Source organism: Pleurodeles waltl, chromosome 8 (assembly GCF_031143425.1).
Source record: "Pleurodeles waltl isolate 20211129_DDA chromosome 8, aPleWal1.hap1.20221129, whole genome shotgun sequence".
Taxonomy (NCBI): Eukaryota; Metazoa; Chordata; class Amphibia; order Caudata; family Salamandridae; genus Pleurodeles; species Pleurodeles waltl.
This window is the reverse complement of record NC_090447.1, coordinates 1,315,456,178-1,315,484,079: the sequence shown is the minus strand read 5'-3', so window position 1 is coordinate 1,315,484,079 and position 27,902 is coordinate 1,315,456,178. Positions and strand designations below refer to the sequence as shown.

At 45.6% G+C, this 27,902-nt stretch overlaps 1 protein-coding gene across 1 annotated transcript in view; it reads right to left on the bottom strand.

Annotated features, from left to right (window-relative positions):
• Positions 1-19,212, bottom strand: part of ARHGAP20 (Rho GTPase activating protein 20) — a 252,881-nt gene extending 233,669 nt beyond the window's left edge. Inside the window, exon 1 of the mRNA XM_069202303.1 lies at positions 18,632-19,212. Within this exon, the coding sequence (XP_069058404.1) occupies positions 18,632-18,733 (102 nt within the window). The 5' untranslated portion in view covers positions 18,734-19,212. The remainder of the gene's footprint in view (positions 1-18,631) is intronic.
• Between the last annotated feature and the right edge of the window lie 8,690 nt (positions 19,213-27,902).

Sequence of the window (27,902 nt, the reverse complement as noted above, 5' to 3'; positions counted from 1 at the left end):
ATTCACCTGAATTATTTCAGAACCAGGGCCACAAAAGTGTCTAACACAAACCCATCATGTCTTAGGGACATTTGGCAAAGGTCTATAGTTCTTCATCTCAAAAGTCCAGAAAATAAGACATAGCTATTTCACCACTAAAATAACAGGTCACTGATCACACCGCTGAATTCAGCGGGACTTAGAACTGTGATTAACCAGAAACCATTATGCTCCCTATCATCACCATATGAAAAGGCAATCATATCAGGATTGAGGGGCCCGATTTAGATTTCGGCGGATGGGTTACTCCTTCACAATAGTGATGAATATCCCGTCCACTGAAATATAGATCCCATAGAAAATAACGGGACTTATATTTCAGTGGACGGGATATCTATCACCATTGTGATGGAGTAACCCATGTAACGAAATCTAAATCAGGCCCTGAGGGCTAGGGCCAGTGCCAACCACTACTGGTGTCATAACTGCACTCTTCAGGTAGGAAGCAGTGACCATAAACTTGCTGCCCTTCCGTGCTGATGAAGAAGACCATCAATCGATTGCATTTGGTGTTTGCATGAGAGAGATTAGTAGAGTGAATGTTCAATACTTAGATTAGAAGGGATTTTAGGGTGCTAGAGTGAAGGTAAATAGTGTTCGATATTGGAAGATCTTTGTAAATTTTTATGTGAATGGCCGTGTGTGCCAAAGGACTCTAGCAATTCTCTGCATTGGGTGGTTGGTTGTCCTTTCCAAAGCTGAATATAGCATCTTTTATCCATCACAGTCCAGGTAAAAGAAAATATGGTGCCCCATTTTGTGCATCAGCGGTGATGGGTGTATGCTGAAATGATCAGAGTGATCCCACTGTATAAGTAACTGACATGCAGGAGAATAATGTTCGTTGGGCAGCGTTTTTGTCAGCTACATGGCTATGGTACAGTGTTGTGTTGGTGGTGGTGTAAAAGACATATCTAACCGGTGCTATATGAGGGTGGCCATATGAAGGCGTGTTTGGAATGACGGTGTGTGATGGCACTGAGTGTAAAGTCTTGCTGGGAATCTGATGAAAACCTAATTATGGACCATAAGATTCAACTAACATTTCCACCAAGAAGTAGTAACAACATAGAGAGGGACTAGCGTGGCTATCAAAATTTGTGGATGGATCATAGAGCTAGAGAATGTTCGTTTTGTGCCATGGATAAGTGCAGCGGATTTATGTATTTATACTATAAAATAACATTGCAGTGGACAGAGAAGACATTTTTGTAAATCTCCAACTACCGCCGTTTTTGATGATCCTATGTGCTGTGAATAACAAGTGTTAGCGCTGCTGAATGTATTCACCTTGGAAGGAGGAAAGGCTGAGATGCCCCGGTTGGGGTCCTAAACTGCAGGCCACACCAGATGTTAGGAATGAGCATTTAGCTCGCTGAATCAGCTTGAAAGTGGGTGACCATAAAAAAACAAAAACAAAAAAAAAAAACTCAATTTACTACATTTGCAACAAAACTGAAAAACCCATGCCCTTGATTGTATAGAATAACATCGAATCAATTATTTGTAAACAGTATTAATGAAATTGTAGTCCTCTCTATGTGCAACCACTGTATTTTCGTAAATGTACAAGGAACACATGGCCCTTGGTTTGGGAGTGCACATTGGATGACCGAGTAATAGTAGTTAAATCCAAAAAAATCTTAAACCAGCCTTTCTAACATGCTGGAAAGTGAAATAAAGTGTTTTTAAGACTAACGTTACCACCTGACAGGGAAAATGTATCCCTGAGTGTGTTCCAAATTGCATGCTGGCAGTTAACTTGTCAGGGACTGTGCTAGCTGGAATAGCAGGGAGAATATGAAAACCTGTCTGTCACTCAGCCGGGTGCCTCACTAAAGAGAAGGTGCTTGAAATTCTGAGATCACGGAAATTATGATGTCTGGTTAGGAGAACATGAAATCGCAAATCTCTTTTCACGGAACACACGCTGTGCTTTCTTTTGGGTGTAAATTATAGATGCCTTTTCACAAACTCTCCATAAAAATGCCTGGAAAATGATTTAAAATCATTTCTGTGAGCGCGGAGGCGGGTAGGACATTAGGCAGGATGTGTTCCACTAGCCCAATTAGCAAGCGATGCTTTCCAAAAATTCACTTGCATTTCAAAATAAAGCCAAATCCTTTTCCGAGAAATTGCAGACAAGTCCCCTCCACTTGTTCCCAGCCTCAGACGCATTGTCAGACACCTTAGGGCAGTTAACATGCATTAGTTTGTCGTCATTTTATTTAGTGATGTGTTTTTTCCATTCGTTCAATCACCCACTTTGTCGCAGAACAAGTCTATTCTGTTCAGGGTTTCAACATGCAATATGGGGAGTCGTCTTGACATTTGAGACTTATAAAAAATAAAAAAAAGTTTAAAAGTTTGTATTTTTGCTCAGAGATTCCAGGTATGTGATGAGCCGTTAGGAGGGGGTGGGTAGAGGCACTAGGCTGGTGGTTGCCAAGGAACCCTGCCCCACTACTCCAGCCTCGCAATTCTTTGGCCAGGGCAGAGGTGGTGATCACACAAGCAGGTAGTATCTCGCTTCCTTGCTAATGCAGAAGGGCCAGCAAAGCCCTGTATGAGCGGATGTGCAGGAAGCATACCGCAGGAGCAGCGATAACCCGGCCAGGGGTAGCAGTTTTTAGATCGAGCATAGCAGCGCACAAGCGCTGCTTTTCTGACGTATTGGTATCTACGGGGGCTTTTAACCAGGCCCACCTCACACCCACTCATTCGTGAACTTGCCTTTCAAAAATCCTTTAATGACATTGGTAAACGCTTCACGTTTGTCCTGCCTTGAGGCGGTTTGGTAACTGCTTTGGGGGCAAACCTGGTTACATGGATGACTGCTGTTACGTTTGACTGCGCACAAACTTCTTTTTCCTTTTGTGTCTCTCCTTCGTGCTCATGTTCATAGCGGCCGTGGTGCTTTGAATCGGCTCGGTTATGTCAACTGTTTTACTTTTTATTTACAATTTATATGGCAAGAAAAGTCCAGTTAAGAATTTACAAGGGTAATAGCTCTAACTCGAGCAAACGCGAGACCCATTGAATTGCAAATGCTTGTTTAGGCAGTGGCCATCCTCTTTGTGACCCAGAGCTTGGACAAGATGCTGCTCTCCTCTTTGCCATCACTGAAAGGCCCGCTTCTCTGTCATTGAGCCTCCCGTGGTTGATGGGCGGTCCACCTACCCCTACTTCTAGTCTGGTGTCCTCAGGCCTTCCTAAGCAACATGTGGTACGGGTCTCGGATAGGAAGGCAGGAAAACACCTGTTGGGTGTGCTTTGTCCCCTTCTGTTTGTGAACAATTTTCTTTGTGTGATGGAGTCTTTGTGTATCCTCCACTGCTTTACTGCTCAGGGCTGGGGGCTCCCACAATTTTCTCCATATGATTGGTTTGCCTTTGTGAATGGATGGAGTGGAAATTAATACCCTAGTATTGTGAAAAATGAAATCAGTGAGCCTTTTTCTGATATATACCATGTGGCATTTGCATACTTTAGGATTAAAACAAAATTTCTAATGTTTAGTCATGTGAAGATATTGTGATATTTATATTGTTTTTAAGAACTATTGTAAATGATTACTTTTTTTACATTTTGAATACACATGATCTGTGTGATGAATCCAGATAGAGTAGTTCTGTATTGTCTCTGACTTGGTTGAACGGGAGTTGGAGGTGGGCAAAGACTATTTGAGATCCAAACTGGGTGTCCTCCTGGCCTATTTCACTCTAAATAAATCTCAGCAATGGAAATTGCGGATTCCACTCAGAGTTATGTACAGGTAATGCAAGGGGTGGGGTGATAAGTATTTTTGGAGCCTTCCATTTCTGGAATCTCCCCCAATGAGAAACACATGTAATAAAGTGGGTGGACTAAACATTCAAAAGTGCAAGGCGTAGGGAGGACTGGTTCTGCCCAATCACACCTGGGGAAATCTGGTGATTTAAATTACATATGTTTCCAATACCAAATCTGAGTTACTGCAGTGAAAAAATAATTATAGATGTAGAAAATAAAAGTAGCATATCCACGTTGCTGTGCATTGTATGTAGTCAAGGGAATGGCTGTGGTTGAATTGTGAGTAGAAAGCTAGTATGCAGTTCTCAAGTGTTGCAATATATTGTTTACTCCATAATAGGTAGTAAGGTGTGAAGTGCCAAACTTTCCAAACCTGTAGTGTAGGTTATGTTGGCATTTGAGGCGGCAACAACCGATTGCTGGTTGAGGGCACGGATACAGGTAAATGGGTAAACTAGGTGACCAAACGTTTCATTGGGAGGTCTCCTTCTACAGGGTGGAGGACGGATTTTCAGGCTTAAAGACTTGAGATCAAATGCACTGAATTAGATAGTACAAGGGGGTGGCAATTTACCCTAGAGCATGGGTACTCACAAACATTTTCTCAGTGGCCAAAACGTTTGGTCTGTGATGAGCCTGAGGGCCGCAGTGATACCAGTGGACTGGTGTTCAGGCGAGGATTGGTGATTAGGTACAGGTAGGTGAAGAGAAGGATATACATCTAGTGACTATAATTGAGTAATATGAAACTAGAAAACCTGGGATTAATTTTGGCTTCCCCACTTTTCCAAATTGTGTGATCTTAGGCAATTGCCTAATTTCACTTTCCCTTCTTTTTTTTTCATTATCACATATGAGGACAGTGACATTTCAGGGTCTGCACTGTACAAATCTGCTCCAGTATTTTATTTAATGAACCTTAATGTTGTTCATGTATAAAAAGAACCCAGGCCACTCAAAAAGTGCACATAACATCTGCCATGCCTCCTTAATTCACTATTTGCGTATTTGTCAGGGTAGGGGTAAGAATTAATGTTTCTAAATTCATGTTTGAAAATTATCACTTTTAAATTAATACTTCTCATTGCAATGATATAATAAATTATACTTAGGTGAAAAGGTTCTGCATGTTAACTTAATACACTTTTTGAATTGGCTGTTATATTTTTACACTTTTGCTGCAAGAGGTCTTTAAAAATGAACGTGTTTCTGAAGTGAATCTCAGGACTCCCTACTTACTTCCTTTCCTTAACACAAGTTAACCTTGAAATAAAGGATTGCTTCTCTATTTAAAGATTGTTCTGTTAGAGCTGAATGGTGTGAACAGCAGCCCTGTACGCCTGTTGTCCAGGGGTCGAATACAGAGGTCATGGGGGCCGCATGCGCCCCTCGGGCCGTACTTTGGGTATCCACGCCCTAGAGTGAGTAGTATCTCCAATTTAGCAGAATACCTCCTGCAGACAGAAATATAGAACATCTACGCCAGTGCCGTAGTCATTCTTCTTTGTTGTCGTCACTTGGCCTACAGAACATGCCTGCAGCCCCATCAATGTGTGCAGTTATAGCACATAACATCAGTGGAAGGGTAGATTTATAAAATGTTGAAAATAATTCTAGAAAAAAAACACACACAGGCTGAAACACCTGCCTATTAAAATACTTAAAGGACTTTGTGAGAAAATGAAAATGGGTTTGGATGCAATCAAAGTATGCTGTAGATTGATTTGCATATGGTTTTAAAGATGTAACCAGCGCCGGCGGTGCGATCTGTGCCACTGCCGTAGGCACCAAGCTCAGAAGGCACTGAGTGTTGAATATCTCATGAGTTTAAAAGAACTGAATGCAGAGTTCCTTGTACATCCAGCATTGTCCAGGCAACAATAAATATGTCATGATAACTCGGGTCATTAATGCACCTGCTGAGTGAGATCGGAGTTTTGTCTAGTGCAGAGGTTTGCTACGGCTGCGTGTACCAGGCAAATAACAGAGTTGTAGTATATGTAGATAGCTCAGAGGGCTACTGTTTTTGTCAGAGATCCTATTGTTACTTGCAGTTCAAAAGTTACAATTATAATATAACACAGTGAGCTATGAACTGTCAACAAAGATTAGAAAGTCATTTTTTCCCCCCAGTCTTCCATTATCCTAATGTTGCTAAAAAGCATTTCAGTGGGTAGAAATTAATTCGTATTAGTAAAGCTAACTCCAACCACTGTGTTAGACACTAAAGGCCAGATGTACGAAAGGATTTTACCCATTCTGTGTCTATGGGAAAAAGCTTTCGTACATATGGCCCCAGATCCTGAGTTTGGTCTTCCCCAGACAAAGCACTCTTGAAATATAATGCCTATCAGCAAGGACGACATGTGACCCACACACCTCTTTGTGTAATGTCACATTCTACCCAAGTATGATTCATTTTCTCAGTATTATGTGTGTGTGATGTAAAGTGCTGTGACAATCTACACTAGCATGAGTAGCGCTATACGTAGAGATGAGGGACACAGCTGGAGGGTGGTTGTGAGGGAATCCATTGAGAAAGTGATGATTGGGCGGAGTGGGGCACCAAAGGTTGTCGCGCCTAGAGCTCTAAAGCCAGCTCTGGACGTAAGCGATCACTTTTAAAGTATAGTATGAATACTGTCAGGCTTGCAGATCACCACCCGATGGAGCTCGGTAAATTTGATGTCTTTGTAAGAGTGGTTTACTGTAGAAAGTCAAGAAACTGAAAAAGGCCGACAAATAAAGCGACTGCGTTTCTGATACTTCAGAAAAGTCATCCCCATTAAACCATTCATGCCCAGTAATTTTATTACAAACTTCCATGCCTAAGGTGTGAAGTTGTCATGTCCATTATATATAAAAAGTATTTAAAAACTCTTGAAACCCAAACAGAAGACAAAGTACTAGCGACTCCCCAATGAACATAAACGCTGAGATGTTTAGATACAGAACGCTTAAGACAGGACATGGGCTGCACACCTGTACCACAGGTTTGAGTGAAATACAACCGGAAGGCACGTGTTAGCGTAGACAGGTAGGCGGACTGTCAGATCAGCAGGGTTTTTGCTAGAGACCCATAAAATAGGCTGCGACATGTAGGCTGGTGCTCGCAGGGTTGTTTTGAATACGTTGCCTATTTTAGTGCAGCATATCCGAAGAACATGTGCATATGTAGCCTGATTCCATCCCAGTGCTCCCATTGTGTTACACAGGGACTTACACCTTGGTTATGAGGTCATCCCACTACCACCAGTTCCTTAACAATAATACATCAAGAATAACTGGACGTCAAATGTACGTATATAATATATCATGCATGACATTATTTGGATGAGATGGGAGTTGGACAGAAACTCGCTGTTCCTTTCCCATTAAAAGTTATGTTTACACTGCTCAGTGAGTAGATATTAAAACCAGTAGAACTCCTAATTTACACAGTATAATTTAAAAAAACTGTTTCTAAAATAAAGTCCCTGTTGATGGCCAGCTACACAGAAGCAGTTTCAATGCATTTAATAAAAATATTGTTAGGTTCTACCCCTAGGACGCAGAAGCACTATACAAACAACCAATATGGCCTTCCTTTCTCTATGACCCTCTTCCAATTCCATATTTCCTTTAATTAAACTAACCTATTAGCTATAATCCTTCCACAGCATTACCCCCTCCCGCCAGCCACCGGTTATGTAGGTTCCACAAGGTTACTTCTGGGTGGAATGCAAAAAGCATTTCCTTGGCTACCTGTAACTATTGCTTTCTGTGAGTTGTTCCTTTGTAGCTCCTGGGTGGACTTTATACAGTTTTCCAGTGGTTCCCTGGTACCAGTGCATTCCTATGAGCTGTTCCTTTGTAGCTCCTGGGTGGACTGTATACAGCTTTCCAATGGTTCCCTGTACCAGTGCATTCCAATGAGCTGTTCCTTTGTAGCTCCTGGGTGGACTGTATACAGCTTTCCAAAGGTTCCCTGTACCAGTGCATTCCAATGAGCTGTTCCTTTGTAGCTCCTGGGTGGACTGTATACAGCTTTCCAAAGGTTCCCTGTACCAGTGCATTCCTATGAGCTGTTCCTTTATAGCTCCTGGGTGGGCTATATACAGCTTTCCAATGGTTCCCTGTACCACTACATTCCTATGAACTGTTCCTTTGTAGCTCCTGGTGGACGGTATACAGCTTTCCAATGGTTCCCTGTACCAGTGCATTCCTATGAACTGTTCCTTTGTAGCTCCTGGTGGACGGTATACAGCTTTCAGGTGGTTCCCTGGTACCAGTGCATTCCTATGAGCTGTTCCTTTGTAGCTCCTGGTGGACGGTATACAGCTTTCCAATGGTTCCCTGTACCAGTGCATTCCTATGAACTGTTCCTTTGTAGCTCCTGGGTGGACGGTATACAGCTTTCAGGTGGTTGTCTGGTACCAGGGCTTTTCTGTGTGCTGCTCCTCTGTAGCTCCTGGGTGGACTTTGTACAATGGGTGTCTCTAACCAGTGCATTCCTGCGAGTTGCTTCATTGTCGCTCCTAGGTAGACTGTATACATCTTCCTAAAGGTTGTCTGTAACCAGTGCATTCCTGCGAGTTGCTCATGGTCACTCCTGGGTAAACTGCATACAGCTTTCTAGTGGCTGCTTGTAACCTATGCTGTGCTGTAGGCTGCTTCGTTGTCACCTCTATGTGGACTCCTTATAGCATTTCCCAAGCTTCCTGTGACCAGTACATTCCTGTGAGCTACTTTATTTTCCTGGGTGGATAGCATGGAGGTTTCCAATAACTGCTTGTAACAAGTGCTTTTATGTGCATTACTCTATAGCTACCCCTGCATCCATGCTATAGCGAGTGCATTTCTGTGGTTGCTCCTTTGTCGTTTTTTAACAGACTCCGTAGTGCATTTCCCTGGCTGTCCATCATCAGTGCATTTCTGTGGGTTCCTCCTTTGTTGCTTCTGGTTGGACTCTATAGAGCGTTCCAATAGTTGCCTGTAACCACTACTGTTCTATGGGTTGTTTCTATGTTGTCCCTGGATGGACTCTATACAGCATTTCCCTCGCTGGCTGGAACCAGTGCATTTTTCTGAGCTTCTCCCCGGTTGTCCCTGGATAGAGTGTATGGAGATTCGCAATGGCTGCATGTAACCAGTGCTTTCCTCTGGGTTGCTCCTTGGTCCCTCTTGGGCGGATGTTGGCACAAGTACTACCTGTGGTTGCTCTTCTGCTGCTCCTGGGTAGACCCTGCAGTGCATTTCCCTTGCTGACTGTAACTAGTGCATTCCTGAGTATTGCTTCTTTGTTGCTCACGGGTGGACTCTAAAGTGAGGATATCCCTGTGCTATGGGTTGCCCCTTTGTTACTCCAGGGTGCACTCTATAGTGAGAGCTTTCCTGTGCTATGGGTTGCTCCTTTGTTACTCCAGGGTGCACTCTATAGTGACAGCTTTCATGTGCTATGGGTTGCTCCTTTGTTACTCCAGGGTGCACTCTATAGTGAGAGCTTTCCTGTGCTATGGGTTGCTCCTTTGTTACTCCAGGGTGCACTCTATAGTGACAGCTTTCATGTGCTATGGGTTGCTCCTTTGTTACTTCAGGGTGGACTCTATAGTGAGAGCTTTCCTGTGCTATGGGTTGCTCCTTTGTTACTCCAGGGTGCACTCTATAGTGACAGCTTTCCTGTGCTGTGGGTTGCTCTTTTGTTACTTCAGGGTGGACTTTATAGTGAGAGCTTTCCTGTGCTATCGTTGCTCCATTGTTACTCCAGGGTGGACTCTATAGTGAGAGCTTCCCTGTGATATGGATTGCTCCTTTGTTACTCCAGGGTGGACTCTATAGTGAGAGCTTCCCTGTGATATGGATTGCTCCTTTGTTACTCCAGGGTGGACTCTATAGTGAGAGCTTTCCTGTGCTATGGATTGCTCCTTTGTTACTCCAGGGTGGACTCTATAGTGAGAGCTTTCCTGTGCTATGCGTCACTCCTCTGTTACTCCTGGGTGGACTCTATAGACAGAGTTCCTGCACTATGGGTTGCTTTAGTGCTCCACGGTGGACAATTTATAGCTTTCCAATAGCTACCTGTACACGGCGCAATTCTGTGGTTGCTCCACTATTGCTCCAGGGTAGACTCTGTACCTAATTTCCCTGGCTGCCTGTGCCAGTGCGTCCATACAGGTTGCTCCTTTGTTGCTCCTGGGTGGGCACTACAGTGAGCACAGCCCTACGCTTTGACTTGCTCCTTTGTCATTTCTAAATAGGCTCTGTAGTGCATTTCCCTTGCTGTCTGTAACCAGTGCATTCCTGTGGACTGCTCCTTTGTTGCTACTGGGTGGACTCTATAGTGAATACATTCCTGTGCTATGGGTTGATCCTGGGTGGACTGTTTAGCAATTTTTTTTAATAGCTGCCTGTATCCAGTGCATTCCTGGAAGTTGCTCCTTTGTTGTTCCTGGATAGACTGTACGGAGATTTCCAGTACCTGCCTGTAACTAGTGACTTCCTGTGGATTGCTCCTTTATCACTCCTAGGCTGATGTTAGCACAAGTGCATTCCTACGGTTGCCTGCATTCGCTGCCTGTAACCAGTGCATTCCTACAGGTTGCTCCTGGGTGGCTCTTGAGAGCAGTGGTTCCCAGCTTGGTCTGGGGACACCTTGGGTCCGCAAAGCCTCCTCAGGGGGTCCGCGACTGCTTAGAAAATTCAATAATATGAACAGATTAGACCCCCAGCCTTTAGTAATGTCTCAGTGGGGGGGTCCCCGGATTCCAAAAATGATTAAGTTGGGGTCCACAGGTTCCAGTAATGATAAAGTGGGGGTCCACAGAAGTTAAAAGGTTCGGAACCACTGCTGTAGAGTATTGCATGCGCTGCCTGTAACCAGTGCATTCCTGTGGATTGCTCTTTTGTCACTTCTAGGTGGACGTTCCTATGGTTGCTCTCCTGTTGCTCCTTGGTGGGCTCTGTAGGGCACTGCATTTGCTGCCTGTAGTCAGTGCATTCCTACAGGTTGTTCCTGTGTGGACCCTACAGTGGGCACAGTCCTGTGCTTTGAGCTCCTCCTTTGTCGTTCTTAAATAGACTGTTGCACCTTTCCCTTGCTGCCTGTAACCAGTGCATTCCTGTGGATTGCTCCTTTGTTGCTGCTGGGTGGACTCTTAAGTGACTGAATTCCTGTGCTATGGCTTGGTCCTGGACAGCCTGTTTAGGGCTTTTCAATAACTATCTGCAAGCAGTGCATTCCTGGAGATGCTTCATGGGTAGACTCTGAAGCTGCCAGTGACCGGTTTGTTTCTGTGGTTACTTCTCTGTGGCTCCTGGGTAGGGTCTGGAGTGCATTTCCCCAGCTGCCTGCCACCAGTGCATGTCACTGCTCTCCACGCATGACTTTAAAATACTTCCCACAAAGGCCACATTACTTACCCACACCTTTCCAACCAGATACAACATTAAAATAAATGTGCAAGGGTTGTGTGCTATCCCTCACTCCCCTTCTTTCAAATACAGCGTTCAGCCCAGGGACCAATGTCAAGCCCACTCTGGTCATCCCAGGAGACGCCACAAGCTTCCCACGTAGAACACACTAAAAGGCATCCCTTGCAACCTAGCAGTGCTACCCTCTGACTAATGTACTGGGTGGGACTCCTCGTCAGAGGTATGTGGCTGTACACATGTAAGGACAACACAGTAAATCAAGTCTGGGACTTTCCTCTGCTCTACACTCCCTGTTTCCTGTTTCCTTCTCGTGCCTCTTGTGTCCTCTACGGGTCGCTCTCGGTGCTTCGAGTCCGATTGAAGCTACATTAGCGCTATAAAACAAGCTACGGAGTAACGCTATTAAAAAGGTGTCAATTCAGCTGCGAGGGTATTTGTGTGGCACACTCAAAATTAACAGTTACGTGGTAATCCAATTAAGAAACATACCATAAATAGGAGTTGTTTGGTGCAAAAACAACACTCGGTCCAATAAATAAACACATGATACAGTTCAATAAATCAAATGAAATGAGGAAGGTCAGTCGCTAATTTGGAGGAAGACCACAGGGACGAGGTATCTGAGACCTCCATTTACAAAGTTACTTCCTGGCATTTCTGTTTAAGATTATTGCAAGGTATTTCCCGCAGTGGTGAACAAGCCCATTCGCTTTTGCCACACGTGCACATCTGTGATAAATTACGTGCTGCCCTGACTGTGTGTGGCCGCAGCCTAGAGGCTGTCCCATTAAACGCCAAAGGTAACACCCGTCCCATTGTGCACCTGGGATTCACGCAGGGCGTGGGTACTCGGGGTTAAAGTGATTCCAAAAGGAGCAGGGGATGGATTCCAAAAGGAGCAGGGGATGGATGGATTCCAAAAGGAGCAGGGGATGGATTCCAAAAGGAGCAGGGGAGGGACTCTATATTCAGACATGGTACCCTCTAATACAGAGGTCTCCAAACTTTTTAATGCCGCGGCCCCCCAGTTGAAAAATCAAAATCAATGGGCCCCCCACTCAGAATTTTTCACAATTATTTTATAAACATGGCAATGTTTAAAGATGTCTAAACCTATACTTTGCAGTTAAGTACTGTTACAAGGCCTGTTATCTGTATAATATTTATTTTGGCCAGAGTCTACCCCCCTCCCCGCCAATCACTTGAGCCCCCCCAGTTTGGAGACCTCTGCTCTAATAGAAGGTTGGCCGGGGCGACGACATTGGCTATGAGGCGAAAACAAGGTTCACATTTTCTTATCGTTCAGTCTACACTTTGTAGGCTAACAAGAATTCACAGGGGCAGCGCAATGTGAACTGCGGAAGGCATCGTGGTCCCAGCGGACGTCACATCACAATGTCATTACAGCAGGGGGTGCACCGGCACCTCCTCGGCCACTACTTCCTCCAGCAGGGGGCGCTGCGCCGCACTGTGCATCTCCACTCTTGCCCCGTGCAGGTTGGTGCGCTGCGCTTCAACCTCTCAAGAGGTGCTGCTCCACTGCGCCGCAGCATCCGCCGCCCCGACCTCCACCCCCTCCCCCCCCCCCACAAAAAAAACCTTAGTGCACAGCAAAAAGTGTGCCGGAGCGGGCGCCATGTTGTGGGGAGTGAACCAAGAAACATGAGCCTTGAGGTGTGCCAAAGACCCCCTGTGGAAAACCAACATGTCGCACTACGCAGATCTGTGATGTCAAATCTGCATGCATTTGCTGCAAAATGGGAGAAGAAAGACCCTCGTGACAGTCAGCAAACCTTTGCCTCATTATCTCCCAATTAGCCTAGGCGGGAGGGGCTGACACGATTCCACAGTCTATATTTCGGTGGAACGGGATAAGCACTGAATATGCTGGGTCTTGTGTGCGCCTGTTTATGCTGGTAGGAACTGAGCTAGTCGCTACAATGTCCACAATGTAATGTCTCATGTGTTAACAACACAAACACACAGGGCTGCATCCATCTGTGAGACGCGGTGATGTCAAGTGGACAGAGCAGCAACATCTGTGGCTGTGCCCCGAACTGAGCAATCTCAGGTGACAGCGGGGCGCGAGGGGGGGGCTACACAAGCTCTGTGCCCTCCTCTGCAGCACCCCACAATATTAGGGGCCGCAGACACTGTCCGCCGGAAGAGTCCGTGCCCAGGGCAATAAGGTATTGAACCCCACACACTTGGACTGGATGAGGCTGTTACCAGGGTCAGCTCTAAAGTGCTTATCTCCGCTGCGATAGCGCCTGGGGGCCCTACAGATATACATTATCACTCACATAATGTCCTCATTTCCAGGACCCAGGGCGGCTCCAAACTGCGGTGTAAAAGTAGACTCCCCCCGCCACCCCCAAACCCAGGGGTGTCTTCTCAATCCCCACGAACTGACTCGAATGAGCGTGCTGTACATGCAGGGAGTGCCGCGGGGAGCCGCCGAGCCCGTGTGTGGTTTCTATGGCACCCAGCGCCCGCTTACCTCGTCTGCCCAGAATGCTGGTCATGCCCACAGCAGCTTCACCCAACCTGTGCATACCGACGGCAAACACAGAAGGAACGCGTCGTGCACAGCCCTGGAAACAAATGCTCAAGCCAAACCAAATGCACACAGGGTGCATGCAGCAAAGACTATATACATTGCCACTACACGCCCAGCGCACAAACACCTCATACTCGGCATACCCACAGACACAATTCTACATGCAGTTTCTAAAAAAATGACAGTAATAACACATCGAAACAACACACGAAATACAGTCCAAAATGCATACGAACACACACAAATGACTAGCATTACATAAACCCACTACAAACAAAACATAGCCACATACCAAAACACAAAAAATAACGTAACACACCCTTAACACAAAATGCCCTATAATCATGTACACAAGAAAGCACAGCAAACACACTATACATAAGTGACTGTAAATCAGGGTATTGGGATTGCATCCTTTTCACTTCCTCGCCCTAGTCTTTCTGACATGGGTAGACTGGGAGGAGGAAGCAGGATCCGAGCCCTGGGGTTACCACGAAGCATTCCAGCCATCGCAGTGCATTTTAAGTACATCGATGACACGCAGAGTCCACACAGGCGCCTTCTACGGCATGACTGGTGCTCCACGACGATCTGTTCTGTTGATTTTGTGAAGATGCCTCCCTTCACACGGTGGGGCAGCGGCTACCACCCGGACGTGGGCACTATAGTAAGCAACGAAAATGCCAACCCCTGACAACCAGTTGGGTATTGGAAGGCAGCCATAACTGAGGTGCAGATGGATCCCTTCCATCCCAGGGCCCGGTGCCACCGCACCAGCTCCACAAAGGATTTGTAATAACCTTCAGTAGGAGGATGCAATTTTTTTTTTTTTTCAGCCCAGGTACAAACCCTGTAAGTCACGTGCCCTAGACATGGCGCGTGATGTGCTCAGAGCGCCCCCTGTCTTGTAATCCACTTACAAGGAATCCCCTGACAGAACGGAACACCATGTGCCAGCGTCAGCATGCCACGACAGCCTCGGACACCTGGCACATTACCCGTGACCTCCCAACAAGCCATTGTTTGGTTGATTAACCAAAACGCAATCAACGTCAAGGGAACAACCCACAGACAAGTCGATCCCGATTTCTAGTGCGAAACGTGTACGTGCGAATGCGAGCTGTTTGTCTCCCGAAGAAATGACGTCACCACTGACCAGGCGATTCGCCTGTTGGTCTAGGACGGCCATATCAAGCACACAATAACACTGTTCACGTGGAAATAAAATCATGCCAGCATTGCACGCCATCAAATATCGCACACTTTAAAAACATTTACACAATGCACACCTAACTCATTCAGATGCTGTGCGTGTGCTCATGAAATACACTGACAGAATGCACAGCGAACACACAGAAATAAAACGCGCATTAAATACGTTGATATAGGTTAGGCTGCGTATGAGTGATTACACGGTTTGCATACATCACAGAGAGCGGACCTCTGAACCGTGGCATAAAGTGCTTGCAAAGCCGGTGTTCACAGCACTAGCAGGCTCTGCTGGGAGCAGGGCCGGTTCTAGGGCGGTGCGAGCGGTGCTGACCTCAGGGGGGCGCTGCGTTTAGCAGCAACTTACGAAACTTGCGATTTAAAAGCACCTGCTGAAAAGTTTCTTGTGCGTCCAGCTTTAAGAAAGCAATTAAAATGTCAAGATACCTTTTGTTATTAATGCTCTTGCTAGAGAGAGCGATCGGAGGTTTGTCTAGCGCCAGCTTTGACGCACCATAAGGTAGCGTAGAGGGTTAATAGCTTGCTACAAACAACAGAAATATATTTTGTGCGGATAGCTGAGTGGATTAGTACAGCCAGCCTTTACAAGCGCTTTAAAACAAATGAATGTATGTGAAAGGGTTTGCTATGGAGAGAGGAGTAGTACACTTGCTGGGTGGTAGTGAGGGATCTGAGGAGGTGGTCATGGGGTGGAGGGGGCCGTCAAAAAAATGACTGTTGCACAAGGCGCCGCCAACGCTTAAGCTGGCCCTGGCTGGGAGCCAGGAGCCACGGCACAGACAGGGCGGCTGACTGTTGCCCCTTAAACCTGCCAGTCCTCCAAAGTTGGGCACACATCAGACCTTTACCTGTGATCTCGATTTTAGAGCGCCCTTAGCTCACGATTTCACCATGCTTGGGGTATGATAGGGCCCATCTGGAGAAGATTTGATATTGCCTATGACCATCTGCGGTATATCTGTAAAAACAATGTACTGGGCAGGTGAGTACCGCACTCTGCCGAAAGCTTTGTGTGGAGGGTGACCAGAATTTTAACGTAAAAAAACGGGACATTTAATAAAAATAAAAAAAAGACAATTTTACTTCAACCGAGCCTCAGAATGACAGCGCTCATCAACACAATTAAAGCAGAGGCACTAACAACATAAATAAAATCCATAAAACCACTGTTTCAGTCGACCCTCTATAAAAACCGGAACATGAGCCAAATTTTCCGAAATTCGCCTAGGCATCTGGTGAAAAACGGGGACTGTCCTGGCAAATCCGGGACGTCTGATCACCCTAATTGTGGGGCTCCACCATGATGCTGGTATGCTCTTGCTGGGGCTCAGAACTGCTCTCAGATCCGCGGCTCCAGCAGAACACCTCTACCGCCCTTCAAGCACAGCGCCGAAAGCCTCCTCGTGAGGCAATATCCCGAAGAGGCGCCTCTGTCTGTCAGTCTCTGCCAGGTAAGGAGTGGTCTCTGGCCCGCTGTCACGGCAGCTCTCGCACAGCCCCTGGCACACACTCTGAGGGACCGCAGGCTGAAGAAGGACCCTGCTGAAGGGCTATGCCCGCCACGATTCGTACCAGAGATATTGCAACTGGCCTTTTGAGAGGGGCCACTCACTGGAGGGCTGTCCCCCCAGTAAGGGCAGCTGCCAGCCAGGGGGTGTGCCCACAGTAAAGGCAGTTGTAAACGGGGGATTGTGCGCACAGTAAGCGGAGATCTAAACAGAAAGCTGCCCGCTGACGCAGGGGCAGCTCTAATCGGTAGACTGTGCCCACTGTAACCGTAGCTCTTACCCGGGGTCTGTGTGCCACACACACGCGCAGCTCTGAGCGAGAGACTGTGCCCACTGTAACCGTAGCTCTTACCCGGGGTCTGTGTGCCACACACACGCGCAGCTCTGAGCGAGAGACTGTGCCCACTGTAACCGTAGCTCTTACGAGGGGTCTGTGTGCCACACACGCGCGCAGCTCTGAGCGAGAGACTGTGCCCACTCTAACCGGAGCTCTCACCCGGGGTCTGTGCGCCACACACACGCGCAGCTCTGAGCGAGAGACTGTGCCCACTCTAACCGGAGCTCTCACCCGGGGTCTGTGCGCCACACACACGCGCAGCTCTGAGCGAGAGACTGTGCTCTCTGCAAGAAAAGCGCTGAACAGGAGACGTGCCCGCTGGAAGGGCATCTCTAAACGGGAGACTGTACAATGCGAACCAATCTAGGGAAACACCACTGACTGCCCACGCAGACAAACATAATACTGGACTCTCCCAAGGACAAGAATGAGCCCACCGCAAGAACGGCAAGGGTCTTGTCCACCGCAAGCGTAGGTCCACTCAGGGGGGCACATACCTAAGAGTACCCAAGGAACGCCACCGAGACTAATAGAGCGGAGCGAGGCACGATGTAAGGGACTCTTGTCCACAGGGCACGGTGCAGACTCTGCCAGTTACACGAACCCCAACTTCAACAAGACCGTGCGCCCCCTGCGAGGCATCGCCAACTAAACGTGTGTGCACAGTAATGGCTTAACAACCAAGACGCTATACCTGCTGCCGGGCGCTACCAACTAGTAGATGCTTCACACGGAAATCACCAGCAGCACTACCTCGACAGGTGCACCATCATGCAAGAGAAGGCATGAGAGAATGTACCTCTGCCATTACACCCTCGTGCGAGAGAACGTACACCTGTCAAGGCACCCTCATGTGAGAAAAGGTACCCCTGCCATTACGCCCTCTTGTGGGAGAAGGTATCACTTCCATTAAACTCTCATACGAGAAAAGGTACCCCTGCCATTACACCCTCGTGTGAGAATGCACCGCTGCCATTACACCCTCATGTGACAGAATGTGCCCCTGTCATTACACCCTCATGTGAGTGAATACCCTGCCAAGATACCCTCATTTAAGAGAATACACCCCTGCCAGGGCACCCTCATTTGAGAGAATGTCCCTCTGCCATTATACCCTCATGCGAGAGAATGTAGCCCAGATATTACACACTAATGTGAGAGAAGGTGCCCGTGCCATTACATCCTCGTGCGAGAGAAGGTACCCCTGCCATTACACCCTCGTGCGAGAGAAGGTACCCCTGCCATTACACCCTCCTGCGACAAAAGGTATCCATTCCATTACACCCTCCTGTGAGAGAATGTAAGCCTGGCAAGGCACCCTCATGTGAGAAAAGATACCCCTGCCATTACGCCCTCTTGTGGGAGAAGTTATCACTGCCATTAAACCCTCATGTGAGAAAATGTACCCCTGCAATTACACCTTCGTGTGAGGGAACGCACCCCTGCCAATGTGTCTTCGTGCAAGAGAATGCTCCCCTGTCAGGACACCAAAAGCAGGAGATTGCACCCCCGCCAGGGGTACCACCGCTCCAGAGAAGGTACGCGCTGCTAGTACAGTCTGGCATAAGATAACGCGGCCGCTGCCAGGGCACCGCGAGCGAGAGGCTGTATCCCCTGCCAGGGCATCGCAGAGCCAGGGCTGGTTTCCATCGCTTCCAAGGCAAACCCACCAAGAGACAGAACCCATTTTAAAGGCAGACATCATGAAAGTGACATTACCCGTACTGCCCACACCTACGTAGCCCTCTGGCTTACCTTCCTGCCCTCGGGCAGCGCCGGCACTTTGCTGTCCCCGGTGAGGGAGGCGGAACGCGCCTGCTGCCCCACGCTGTCCTGCTGCGGAGACATCGCGTCCATGAAGAGAGGGATCCCAGGAGCGGCCACGGAGTCACTGCAGAGGCATGTCCGAGGGGGCGCGGAGGGGAAGGAGCTCCCTGGAGCGAGGGCCAGGCGGGCGGGCGAGCTTCATGCAGGAGAGAGCGTCCAGCCGCACCAGCACTGCCAGGGCAACCGCCGCAGTGAGCACACGCGAGCTCTGCAGCACCAGCGAGATCCCTGCAACACTGCTAATCTCAGCACTGCCAGTGCGAGCAGCGTGAGGGGGAGAGGAGGCGGAGACTCGCCGAGGAGGGGCACCTGAAGGAGGAGGGCACAGGGCTGACGAGGAGGCACCTGCAGGAGGAGGCGCAGGGACCTGGAGCAGGAGAGGCCACGTGCAGGAGGAGGGTTCGGACCTGCAGGATGAGGGTGCGGACCCGACGAGGAGGGTCAGCTGCAAGAGGAGGGCGCAGCACTGATGGAGAGGTGGTAATCAGCAGGAGGGCGGTCCAGGCCGCAGGAGTGAGGAGGAGTAACCTGCAGAGGAGGAGTGGCTCAGACCTGCCGAGGAGACGCGCGTGCTAAAGAGGGGTCACCTGAAGGATGGTGGGCATCGAGGCAGCACCGTAGCCAGTGTGTCCTGGGCCCTAGTGCAAGGAAGGAAATGCCCCAACCCCTCCCACACGCTGCTGTTTGAATGGTAAAGCGCAGCAAAAAAACAGGGTTCCACGGGTCCCGGTGCCACTACACCCGCTGCACCAATGGAAGCTACGCGCCTTCCTGGAGGCGGAAGAGCGGCACACGCCTGCGAGAACAGCAGCCTGCAGGAGGAGGGATGCAGATCTGGAGAAGAAAGGGATAAGCCCTCATGACCCAGGACCCATGCAGGAGGGGCGGTGCAGACCCGCCGAACTCCACGGAGCGTTTACGTCGTCTTTCTAGAGGAGTCTAGGCGCAGCCTTGTCAGAAGTGCCTCACAGGCTGTGGGGACTGGCCTCTCAGACCTGTATTGGACACCAAGACGTGCAGGAAGGAGCAGGAAAACAGCTTTGGGCCCGGAGGAACGTGCCTGCCCAAGGACTGAATGTATGCATCTGGGCGGGATTGCAGCGCACGAGCACCCGGACCTACGAGGAGGTCGCGGATTCCTAATACTAGGACAGGGGCATCCCAGCACCACGACATGTCGGGCCGTAGAGCCCCTCAGGAGGAGGAGCGCGTTGACAGACGACCATTCCCCATATGACAGCGATACATAACTCCTACTGACAAGTCCTTTTGGTTCTGTTCCAATTTCACCAATAATCTACAATTACCGAGCCAGTGCTTCGAAGCAACGCTTTCCATTAGAGAACTAGGGATGGGAGGGGAGCGGCGCGGGGGGGGGGGAGCGCCGTTTAGGATGGGGTAAAGGGCGTGGGAAGGGGAACCAAGGGCAATATTTGTTTACGGGAATGGATCGAGAAATGCATTTCTCTTCTACAGCAGTGCTGGTTGGTGAGGTGTCTGTCGGATTTGATCAACTCACAGACACAAACGTATCCACATTCTCTTCATCTTAGTTTTGAAAGTCTTAAAAAATGTTGGTTATTTTAGAAAATATTGTGATTTCTCTCTTAGTACCCCTACCAGTTGGCCTTCCTCTCCATTTTCACTGCCCCGTAAGCCAGTTTTATGGGCCCTGCTTGTGGTATAATGTATTATAACATTACATAGTGGGAATATCTGAAGCTCCCGTCTCCCCAGTCTTACCGACCAAGCTACGCCCCTGAGAATACTGTTCACCTGTTGAACATTTTTGCAGACTAGGGATATGTGTGTGCCTTTGGCGCAAAAGTTCTGCTGATACAGATTGTCGAAAAAGAAAAAAAAAAACGATGCCGTGCTGAGAGATACAACCCAATTGTAATTACTTGTGAGATTATATAATGTCCACCACTGTTCACACACCCAGTGAATATTTCAGCAGTGTGCCAGAACATATAATTAATTCAGGAAAGTTACTATCACCTACTAGGGCAAATGACAATTCATACCTGCATGTTGCAGAAATAACATGCAGAATGGAACCATTATTGGAGCTTAGTGATTCCACAGGTTGGGCGTGCAGGGAACAGCCTTTACAACACAGGCATTTCCTAGTGGAGGTCACCATTAGGTAGTTACAGTTAAGTCTTCTTTTCCATAGAAAGAGCATTTTTGGGTTCGCTAATAACGTTGGCTCCGTTTAACAAAGCTTTCCAAAAAAAGTTAATCCACCTCAGCTCCTTCCGGGAATGTTTCGAGGTGATGCATCAAGCGGGGACTGAGAAAAAAGGAAGGGCTCAAAATGCAAAATCCCCATGCATTTCTCCTTGACTTCTTTAGACAAGCCTACAGCACGAAATGCTGAACAGAATTACACCAAATTTGGCAGGAAGCCAGATTTGGTCAGCAGATTGTGCTTTTTGTGATTTGGTGGAAATCTGTTTAGTAGTGTTTGAGAAATTAAGGATAAAAAACAATTGCATAGCTGGATGGTTGAACCCCGAAAGACTCTCACAAGAGTGCCAATTTAACAACAGAGGGCCTGATTACGACCTTGGCGGATGGGATTTTCCCCCACAAACGTGACGGATATCCTGCCCACCGTTTTACAAGTTCCATAGGATATAATCAGGCCCAGAGTTCTGATTGGCCCAGTGATCTTTATTTGCCTTGGGCTATCTTGCTCCAGTGAGAAATAATTTGCTGGCAGCCAATACAGAACTCTGCCACTTAGTCTGCTTTCCTTAACTTAGTAGGGGGCAGGGTCGGGTTACCCTGAATAGCTAAGCCCCATGGGGGGACTGAAAGTAAACCTCGCTGTGGCCAAAAAGAAAAACAAATTGCCAAGAAATGCCATGATCCAGTGAGACTCTCAAGGGATCAAAAAATAAATAAATTGGCAGCTCGACTGCATTTAATTACCTTATTGCATGAGGAGTCCACTCCCAGGGCTGCGTTCATGAAAGGGAGAGGGGTTCCATCAGTGATGTTATCAATGACGTCATTTGAGATGCCATGAGTGATGTCGTAAACGGTGTCATACAACATGTCATGCATGATGTCATATGTGAGGACATAAGCAGTGCATGGTGGGGGCTCAAGTTATTTTTGTAAGCAGATAATTTTTTCATCAGAGAGAAGCAAGTCTCCACAGGACAAACATGGACAAGATCACAAATGCCCTCCAGGCATTAATTTCTTCTTTTGAACAGTTATTGTTTTCTAGATTTTTCTCCTTTTTGTTAATGAGCTGTTGCTGTCCCCCAGAGTTGTATGTTTTAGTTCTACCCTTTTATAAAATTAAAAAAGTTAAAATGTTAAAAAACACAAAAACATGTTAAGTTGTTGGAAAATGTTAACAAAAAACAGCTCTTTTCAGAGCTACTCTATATTTTCATTGTCTATGATGTTTGTAGTATGTTCCCTTTTTTCCTTCTTAAAAGCTCTTGTGAGATGCTTGCAAGAGCCAAGAAAGTCTATCATAATTGGTGAATCTCGCAAGTCTCACAAGCAGCTTTCGAGATCAAGGAAGACAATCCCTCTCGTTCAGTCCGAGGTGGCAGAGCTTCCTGGTTTGCTCTCATGAGCCTCTCGCGAGAACATACTTTTTATAGTTTGCATTTTTCCCTTAACATATCCTGATGTACTGTGTATAATTTATACACACCAGAAGACTAACAGTGTGTTAGTTTAATGAAAAGCAAACTGTTATATAATTGTGGGGAAAAATATGTCTTCGATTTATGGAAAAAAACAACATGTTTTATGTGCATGAGACCAACAAAGGTACATAGCACACTTTGACACTCATTTATTTGTTTTAAGCCCATTTAATAACATTAGAAAACGTTCAATCGTATAATTTTCTTTGGTAGGCCACATAACAACAACATTAATGCTTTTTTCTGTTTGTATCTACATAGAAGTTAGTAATATAATTTCCTCTAGAACTTTGTATGCAGAAAAAGAAGATAAGAATTTAGATGTTTCCAGGGTAACCTATGCTTTACTGCATCTAAGTTAAGCCTTACTGCTCTGTTTCAAGCTTCCAGATGGTGAGCAAAGATTAATTTAGGGTTTGCCTGACACTTACCCTGACTAGGATTGTGGTTGCTGTTTGATTAAGGTTCCCACCCCAGGCAGCCAACAACCCAATTTCTAACAGTCAGCAACAAAATATCCTACCACAAGTGAGGTTCCAGGCTTCTTATGGAGAAAAGAATACTTAGCTAGAGGAACTCCACATATACTTATGTTATTTTGGGTGAAAGATGCATCAAAGATTGGTAAAGATACTGATGTCTCGGTGTTGCCTTTCAGAAGAGTCTCAGAACAGAACTCTTAGGTAACAGGTCTTGTAATTACAGTCACATAAATGTGGCAAATATTGTTGGCTGAGATACAGAAATACTACACTAAGTGGTGTTTTGGATTCCCTAGGCCTGCAATTTCCAAAAGAAGAGTGAACAGTGTTATGTCTGCGGTCACAGACACTGTTACTGGGAAATAACCTAAAATATATACAACCTGAAAAGAAGTGAGGCTTCAAAACTTATCCTGTAATCCTGTCCATGTGATATACTAACATGGATATTCAATTTTTAGCAGGCGTTTATACTGCTGTAGCTCCATATGTCACTTCATATATCACAAAGTCATGGAAGACAGAAATTAAGGATGTATTGGAAGAGATAGCAGTAGAGAACTCTTTAAGTAAAAAGCTTTACAGTTTCAGTTCCTCTCACACAGGGAAATTGGATCTTATGAAGCAGGTGGGACACTCAGTTCTTCAAGCATATACAAGAAGTCCAGATCAATAATTAGGCTAGTTTAGGCCTAGCATCAAGGTGAAAATGTGTGTTGAAGCAGTTTCCTGAAATTGAGTATCTTGCTCAGTTTGATCCAGAAAGCACTGAGCTCCTTAAAACAAATATTATTGGCACTTATTAACCTTATTGAAGTGTCCATCTAGAAAACTTCTGTTTAAATGAAATGCTGCAGTACTATATATACAGAAATAACATAGATGAGAACATTGAGCAAGGAAAGTTTGTGGTGACTGGCTGTAACGGATGTTTGTGAGACTTTCAAAACCAAGTCTTATTAATCATTGTAAATTGAGCTGTAAGACAGGTGAGAAAAGATAATTCTTTTACCTGACTACTTTGCATTTTTTTTAAAGCTTAGCATTCAGAGAGTGAACTTATAGTGACTATGACTGTTATGAAGATGCTTTCAATGCAGTCAAAAAGAGCATTCAATGTGAAGTGTTTCCTACACATCAAAAAATGTTAAAGGATGAAATCCAACAGGAGGAAACAATTGCTATAAGAGTTGCAAAGGCTAGTTCACAAGACATACCAGAGCTGAGGACCTAAAATTCAAGATCCATGTGGCCAGTCTTTCATTGAAAACAAGGCATCCATAGCTATGAATGAAGTAGAAAATGCTACGTGTCAAGTGGAGAGTGAGAGCATCAATTTAGAAAGTTTCAAAATAACTAAATTAAGAACAGCTAAAGATTTTTGAGCAAAAACAAAATCTGTAGAGCATAGACCACTACATGATAAGTCTGAATGTACTTGTAAAACATTCAAGCCTTTCCTTCTCTACATTAGTGGTCAGGCAGGTCTAGGCAAACATTTTCTGATTTAAGTGCTGACTGTATTTGTTCACAGAAAAACTAGCTATGATCTATCGTGTTGTGACTGCTCCTAATGGACTAGCTGCCCACAACATTAAAGGAATCACATTGCACATACTACTTATGTTGCCTGTGGAACATTACAACAGACTAGAATACCTAAAGTTATCTGGTGGTGCTTGTCATGAAGTGTCCAGAGTTCTTAAAACATTAAAGTTCTCATTACTAAAGAGGTTAGCATGGTCTCAAACCTTATGCTAGCTTTCATTCCTCTGAGGATGCAATAACAGACTATGATGATCTGTTTGGTGGGAAACACATCATAGTTTTTGGTGACCTTCTACAGTTGACTCCTGTCAAATGTAAGCCAATTAAAAAAAAAAAAAAACATTAATGAAGAAACTAAAAAGTAATTACGGACTATTTGGAAATGTTAGCATTTGGTTTCATTTTCAATATGCTGAGTTGACAGGAAATATGAGACAGACTGCAAATGTAGAGTATGGGAATACATTAAGACATGAGAAAGGGAATAATTAGCAAACAAGCTAAGAAAGCTGTTGCTGTTCGCACAGTTCGAACTCTATTACCACACAAGAAGTCACTAGGTTCTATAGTGCAATACCTTATGAATACTCAGAAACAAATTGTATGTGAAAAGACAACAATTTCCTCTGTGTTTGGTCAATGCCGTCACCTTTCACAAGTCTCAAGGATTAAGGGCCTGATTACAACCTTGGCGGGTGGGATACTCATCACAAATGTGACAGATATCCCGCCCACCATAATACAAGTTCCATTAGATCCTCTGGAACTTGTAAAACAGAGGGCGGGTTATCAGTCATGTTTGTGATGGCCCATCAAGTCGCAACTAAGCTCCAATTGTGTGTGGGTGTCTAGGGGAATACACAAAGCCCAGCTGTCACCCATAAGTGATCAGAGACAGGCAGCAGGCACTAAATGACTAAATTAAGAAAATGCCACCTTTCTTAAAGTGCTACTTTCAGAATTGTAATTTAAAATTCAACTTCACCATAATTTATGATTTTAAATTGTGATTCCAAAGACACCCAACTTGAAAAAAGTATGACTTCCAGATTGTGAATTACACTTATAACATGTAATATGGTAATCCCAATGTTATTCCATGGGAGTGATAGGCCTTGCAGTAGTGAAAAACGACTTAGTTTTTCACTACTAGGACATGTAAAACTTGAAAATATATGTCCTTCCTTTAAAATACTTTGTACCCTGCCCTTTTGGTTGCACAGGACCTACCTCAGGGGTGACCTATATGTATAAAAAGGGAATGTTAGGGCCTGGCAAAGAGGGTGTTTTGCCAGGTTGACATTGCAAGGTAAAACTGCACATACAGGCTATGTGGCAGCAGGCCTGAAACATGGTTAAAGGGCTACTTATGTGGGTGGCACAATCAGTGCTGCAGGTCCACTGGTATCATTTTATTTACAGGGCCTGGGTACATGTTATACCACTTTACTTGGGACTTATGAGTAAATTTAATATGTAATTTGGGGATGAACCAATATTACCATCTTTAGGGGAGAGAGCACAAGCATTTGAGCACTGGTTAGCAGTGATAAAGTGCCCATAGTCCTAAAGCCAGCACAAACGAGGTCAGAAAAGTGGAAGAGATACGCAAAAAGTTGGGGGGAAGACCACCGTAAGGCTGTCAAGTCCAACACAAATAAAATGAAGCCTGGCTTCAAATGTGTGCTTGAAGTATTTACAAACATTTTCAGCATTGATGGAACACAATTCACCTTCGGACTTAAAATCCATTCTTGGAATGTTTGCATTAGTTTGCTTGAGAAAGTCATGAAGATAATGTTAATATTGATAAAAACAATGTAATTGTAAGCCATGATATGTGTACACGTAACAACAAACCCAAATCATTGTTGTCAAATCCACCCAATGCAACCTCCTCATCAACCCAGAGTCAGAAATACTTAGTCATATGCAAGCCCTGCAACCTAGGCTTGAAGCAACTCATTTACAGATCACAGGTGGGGTGACACGTAGCCCGTAGACAAACGCACAAACAGGAAAAACCCAGATCGATTCCTCAGATAGGCACCAACACCACAATGGTCCTTGGAGATTGGCCCCCAATAAAACACCTAAGGGGTGCGCATTTCTAAAACGCCATAAAAGTTAGATACCACATAAAGATAGGTACACTCAGCCAGTCAGAACACAATACACACACAACCTGCAGTGATCACCTGCTCCCCATGCCAAACATCTGGACATGTTACCTACTGGCCCGCATTATGTCCACTCAAGGTCGAGGCACACCCGGACACTTTATCAGATGGTCAGATTTATGACTCTGTGGCTAGGCCAGATTCCTTTCTCAAAAGAATGGATCGAATTGTTTTATGGCGCTTCGAGAAATGTATATAAGTTTGCTCAGAACAAAAGTGCTTTGAAACAGTCATCATCCCCCAACTCTGTACTGCTCTTCTGGCCACTGCATTTATTTAAACCAACTGTTCCTATTTGCCAAATGCCTCTTGTCTTTCATTTCTTTCAAGTAAATCCACATTCAAGCAACATTTGTTCCAACCATACTCTGCACAGCTTAACGTAACGAACCAGGTTGGTGCACCTAGATTGCTTAATCTACATTTTAGTTTACCATGACGATGAAACCAATATTCTTTGCTACCACAATGGCAAGCCATAATATTCATCAAATTACTTTCTAGTACCTCATCATTATCATGTACTTTTTCTACAAAATCTCTCACAGTGATGTCATTAAAAAAATTCCCCAATCTCTTAACATGGCACCCAGCATAAGATAGGACTAACAGATCACTCTCAAACAAAAGGTGGAGAATGTATGGTATATGTTGCCTAAAATAGAGATCTTCAGAGTACAATCTACTGGATCTATAATCTGATGGAATCTGTACTGGACTTTCATCATGACAACCACCTTCTTCTGCATGAAACAACACTGGAAAACACTGTACTTCTAAGCGCTTTTCACACACACTTACTGGTTCTCCTTTTGCTTGCTTTATTTGGTACAGTTCTCAAACATCACCCATCTTATCGCTGGAATGTAGTGTGAATGCTGTAATCTTCATATATTTCTTTTGCTTTACCTAAATCAACTTTTTCAAACCGTGCATAAGGAGCTGACGTGGAATTTTCGGATCTAAGACAAGTTACATGTTTCTCTCCATCAATAACTTTATAAAACGGGAAACAGCGTTTACAGCTTGGCTGTTACCACACAATACCTTTACCATGCATCCATTACAATGCATATGCCTTTACCATGCATGTCTTTATCACACTAAATGTTACCACGCATGCCATTACAACGGAAATGGAAGTATTTCACAGGTAAGTGTTGAATATGTGTGAGTGTATGTGTGTGTATATATATACATATATTAGTACTTACTGTCGGTCCTCAGTAGGAAGTTATAGTTAGGACCAAGTTTTCAAATGAAAAGTGTTTTTTGTTTAGCCAATAACTCCATTTGATGAATCTTCATG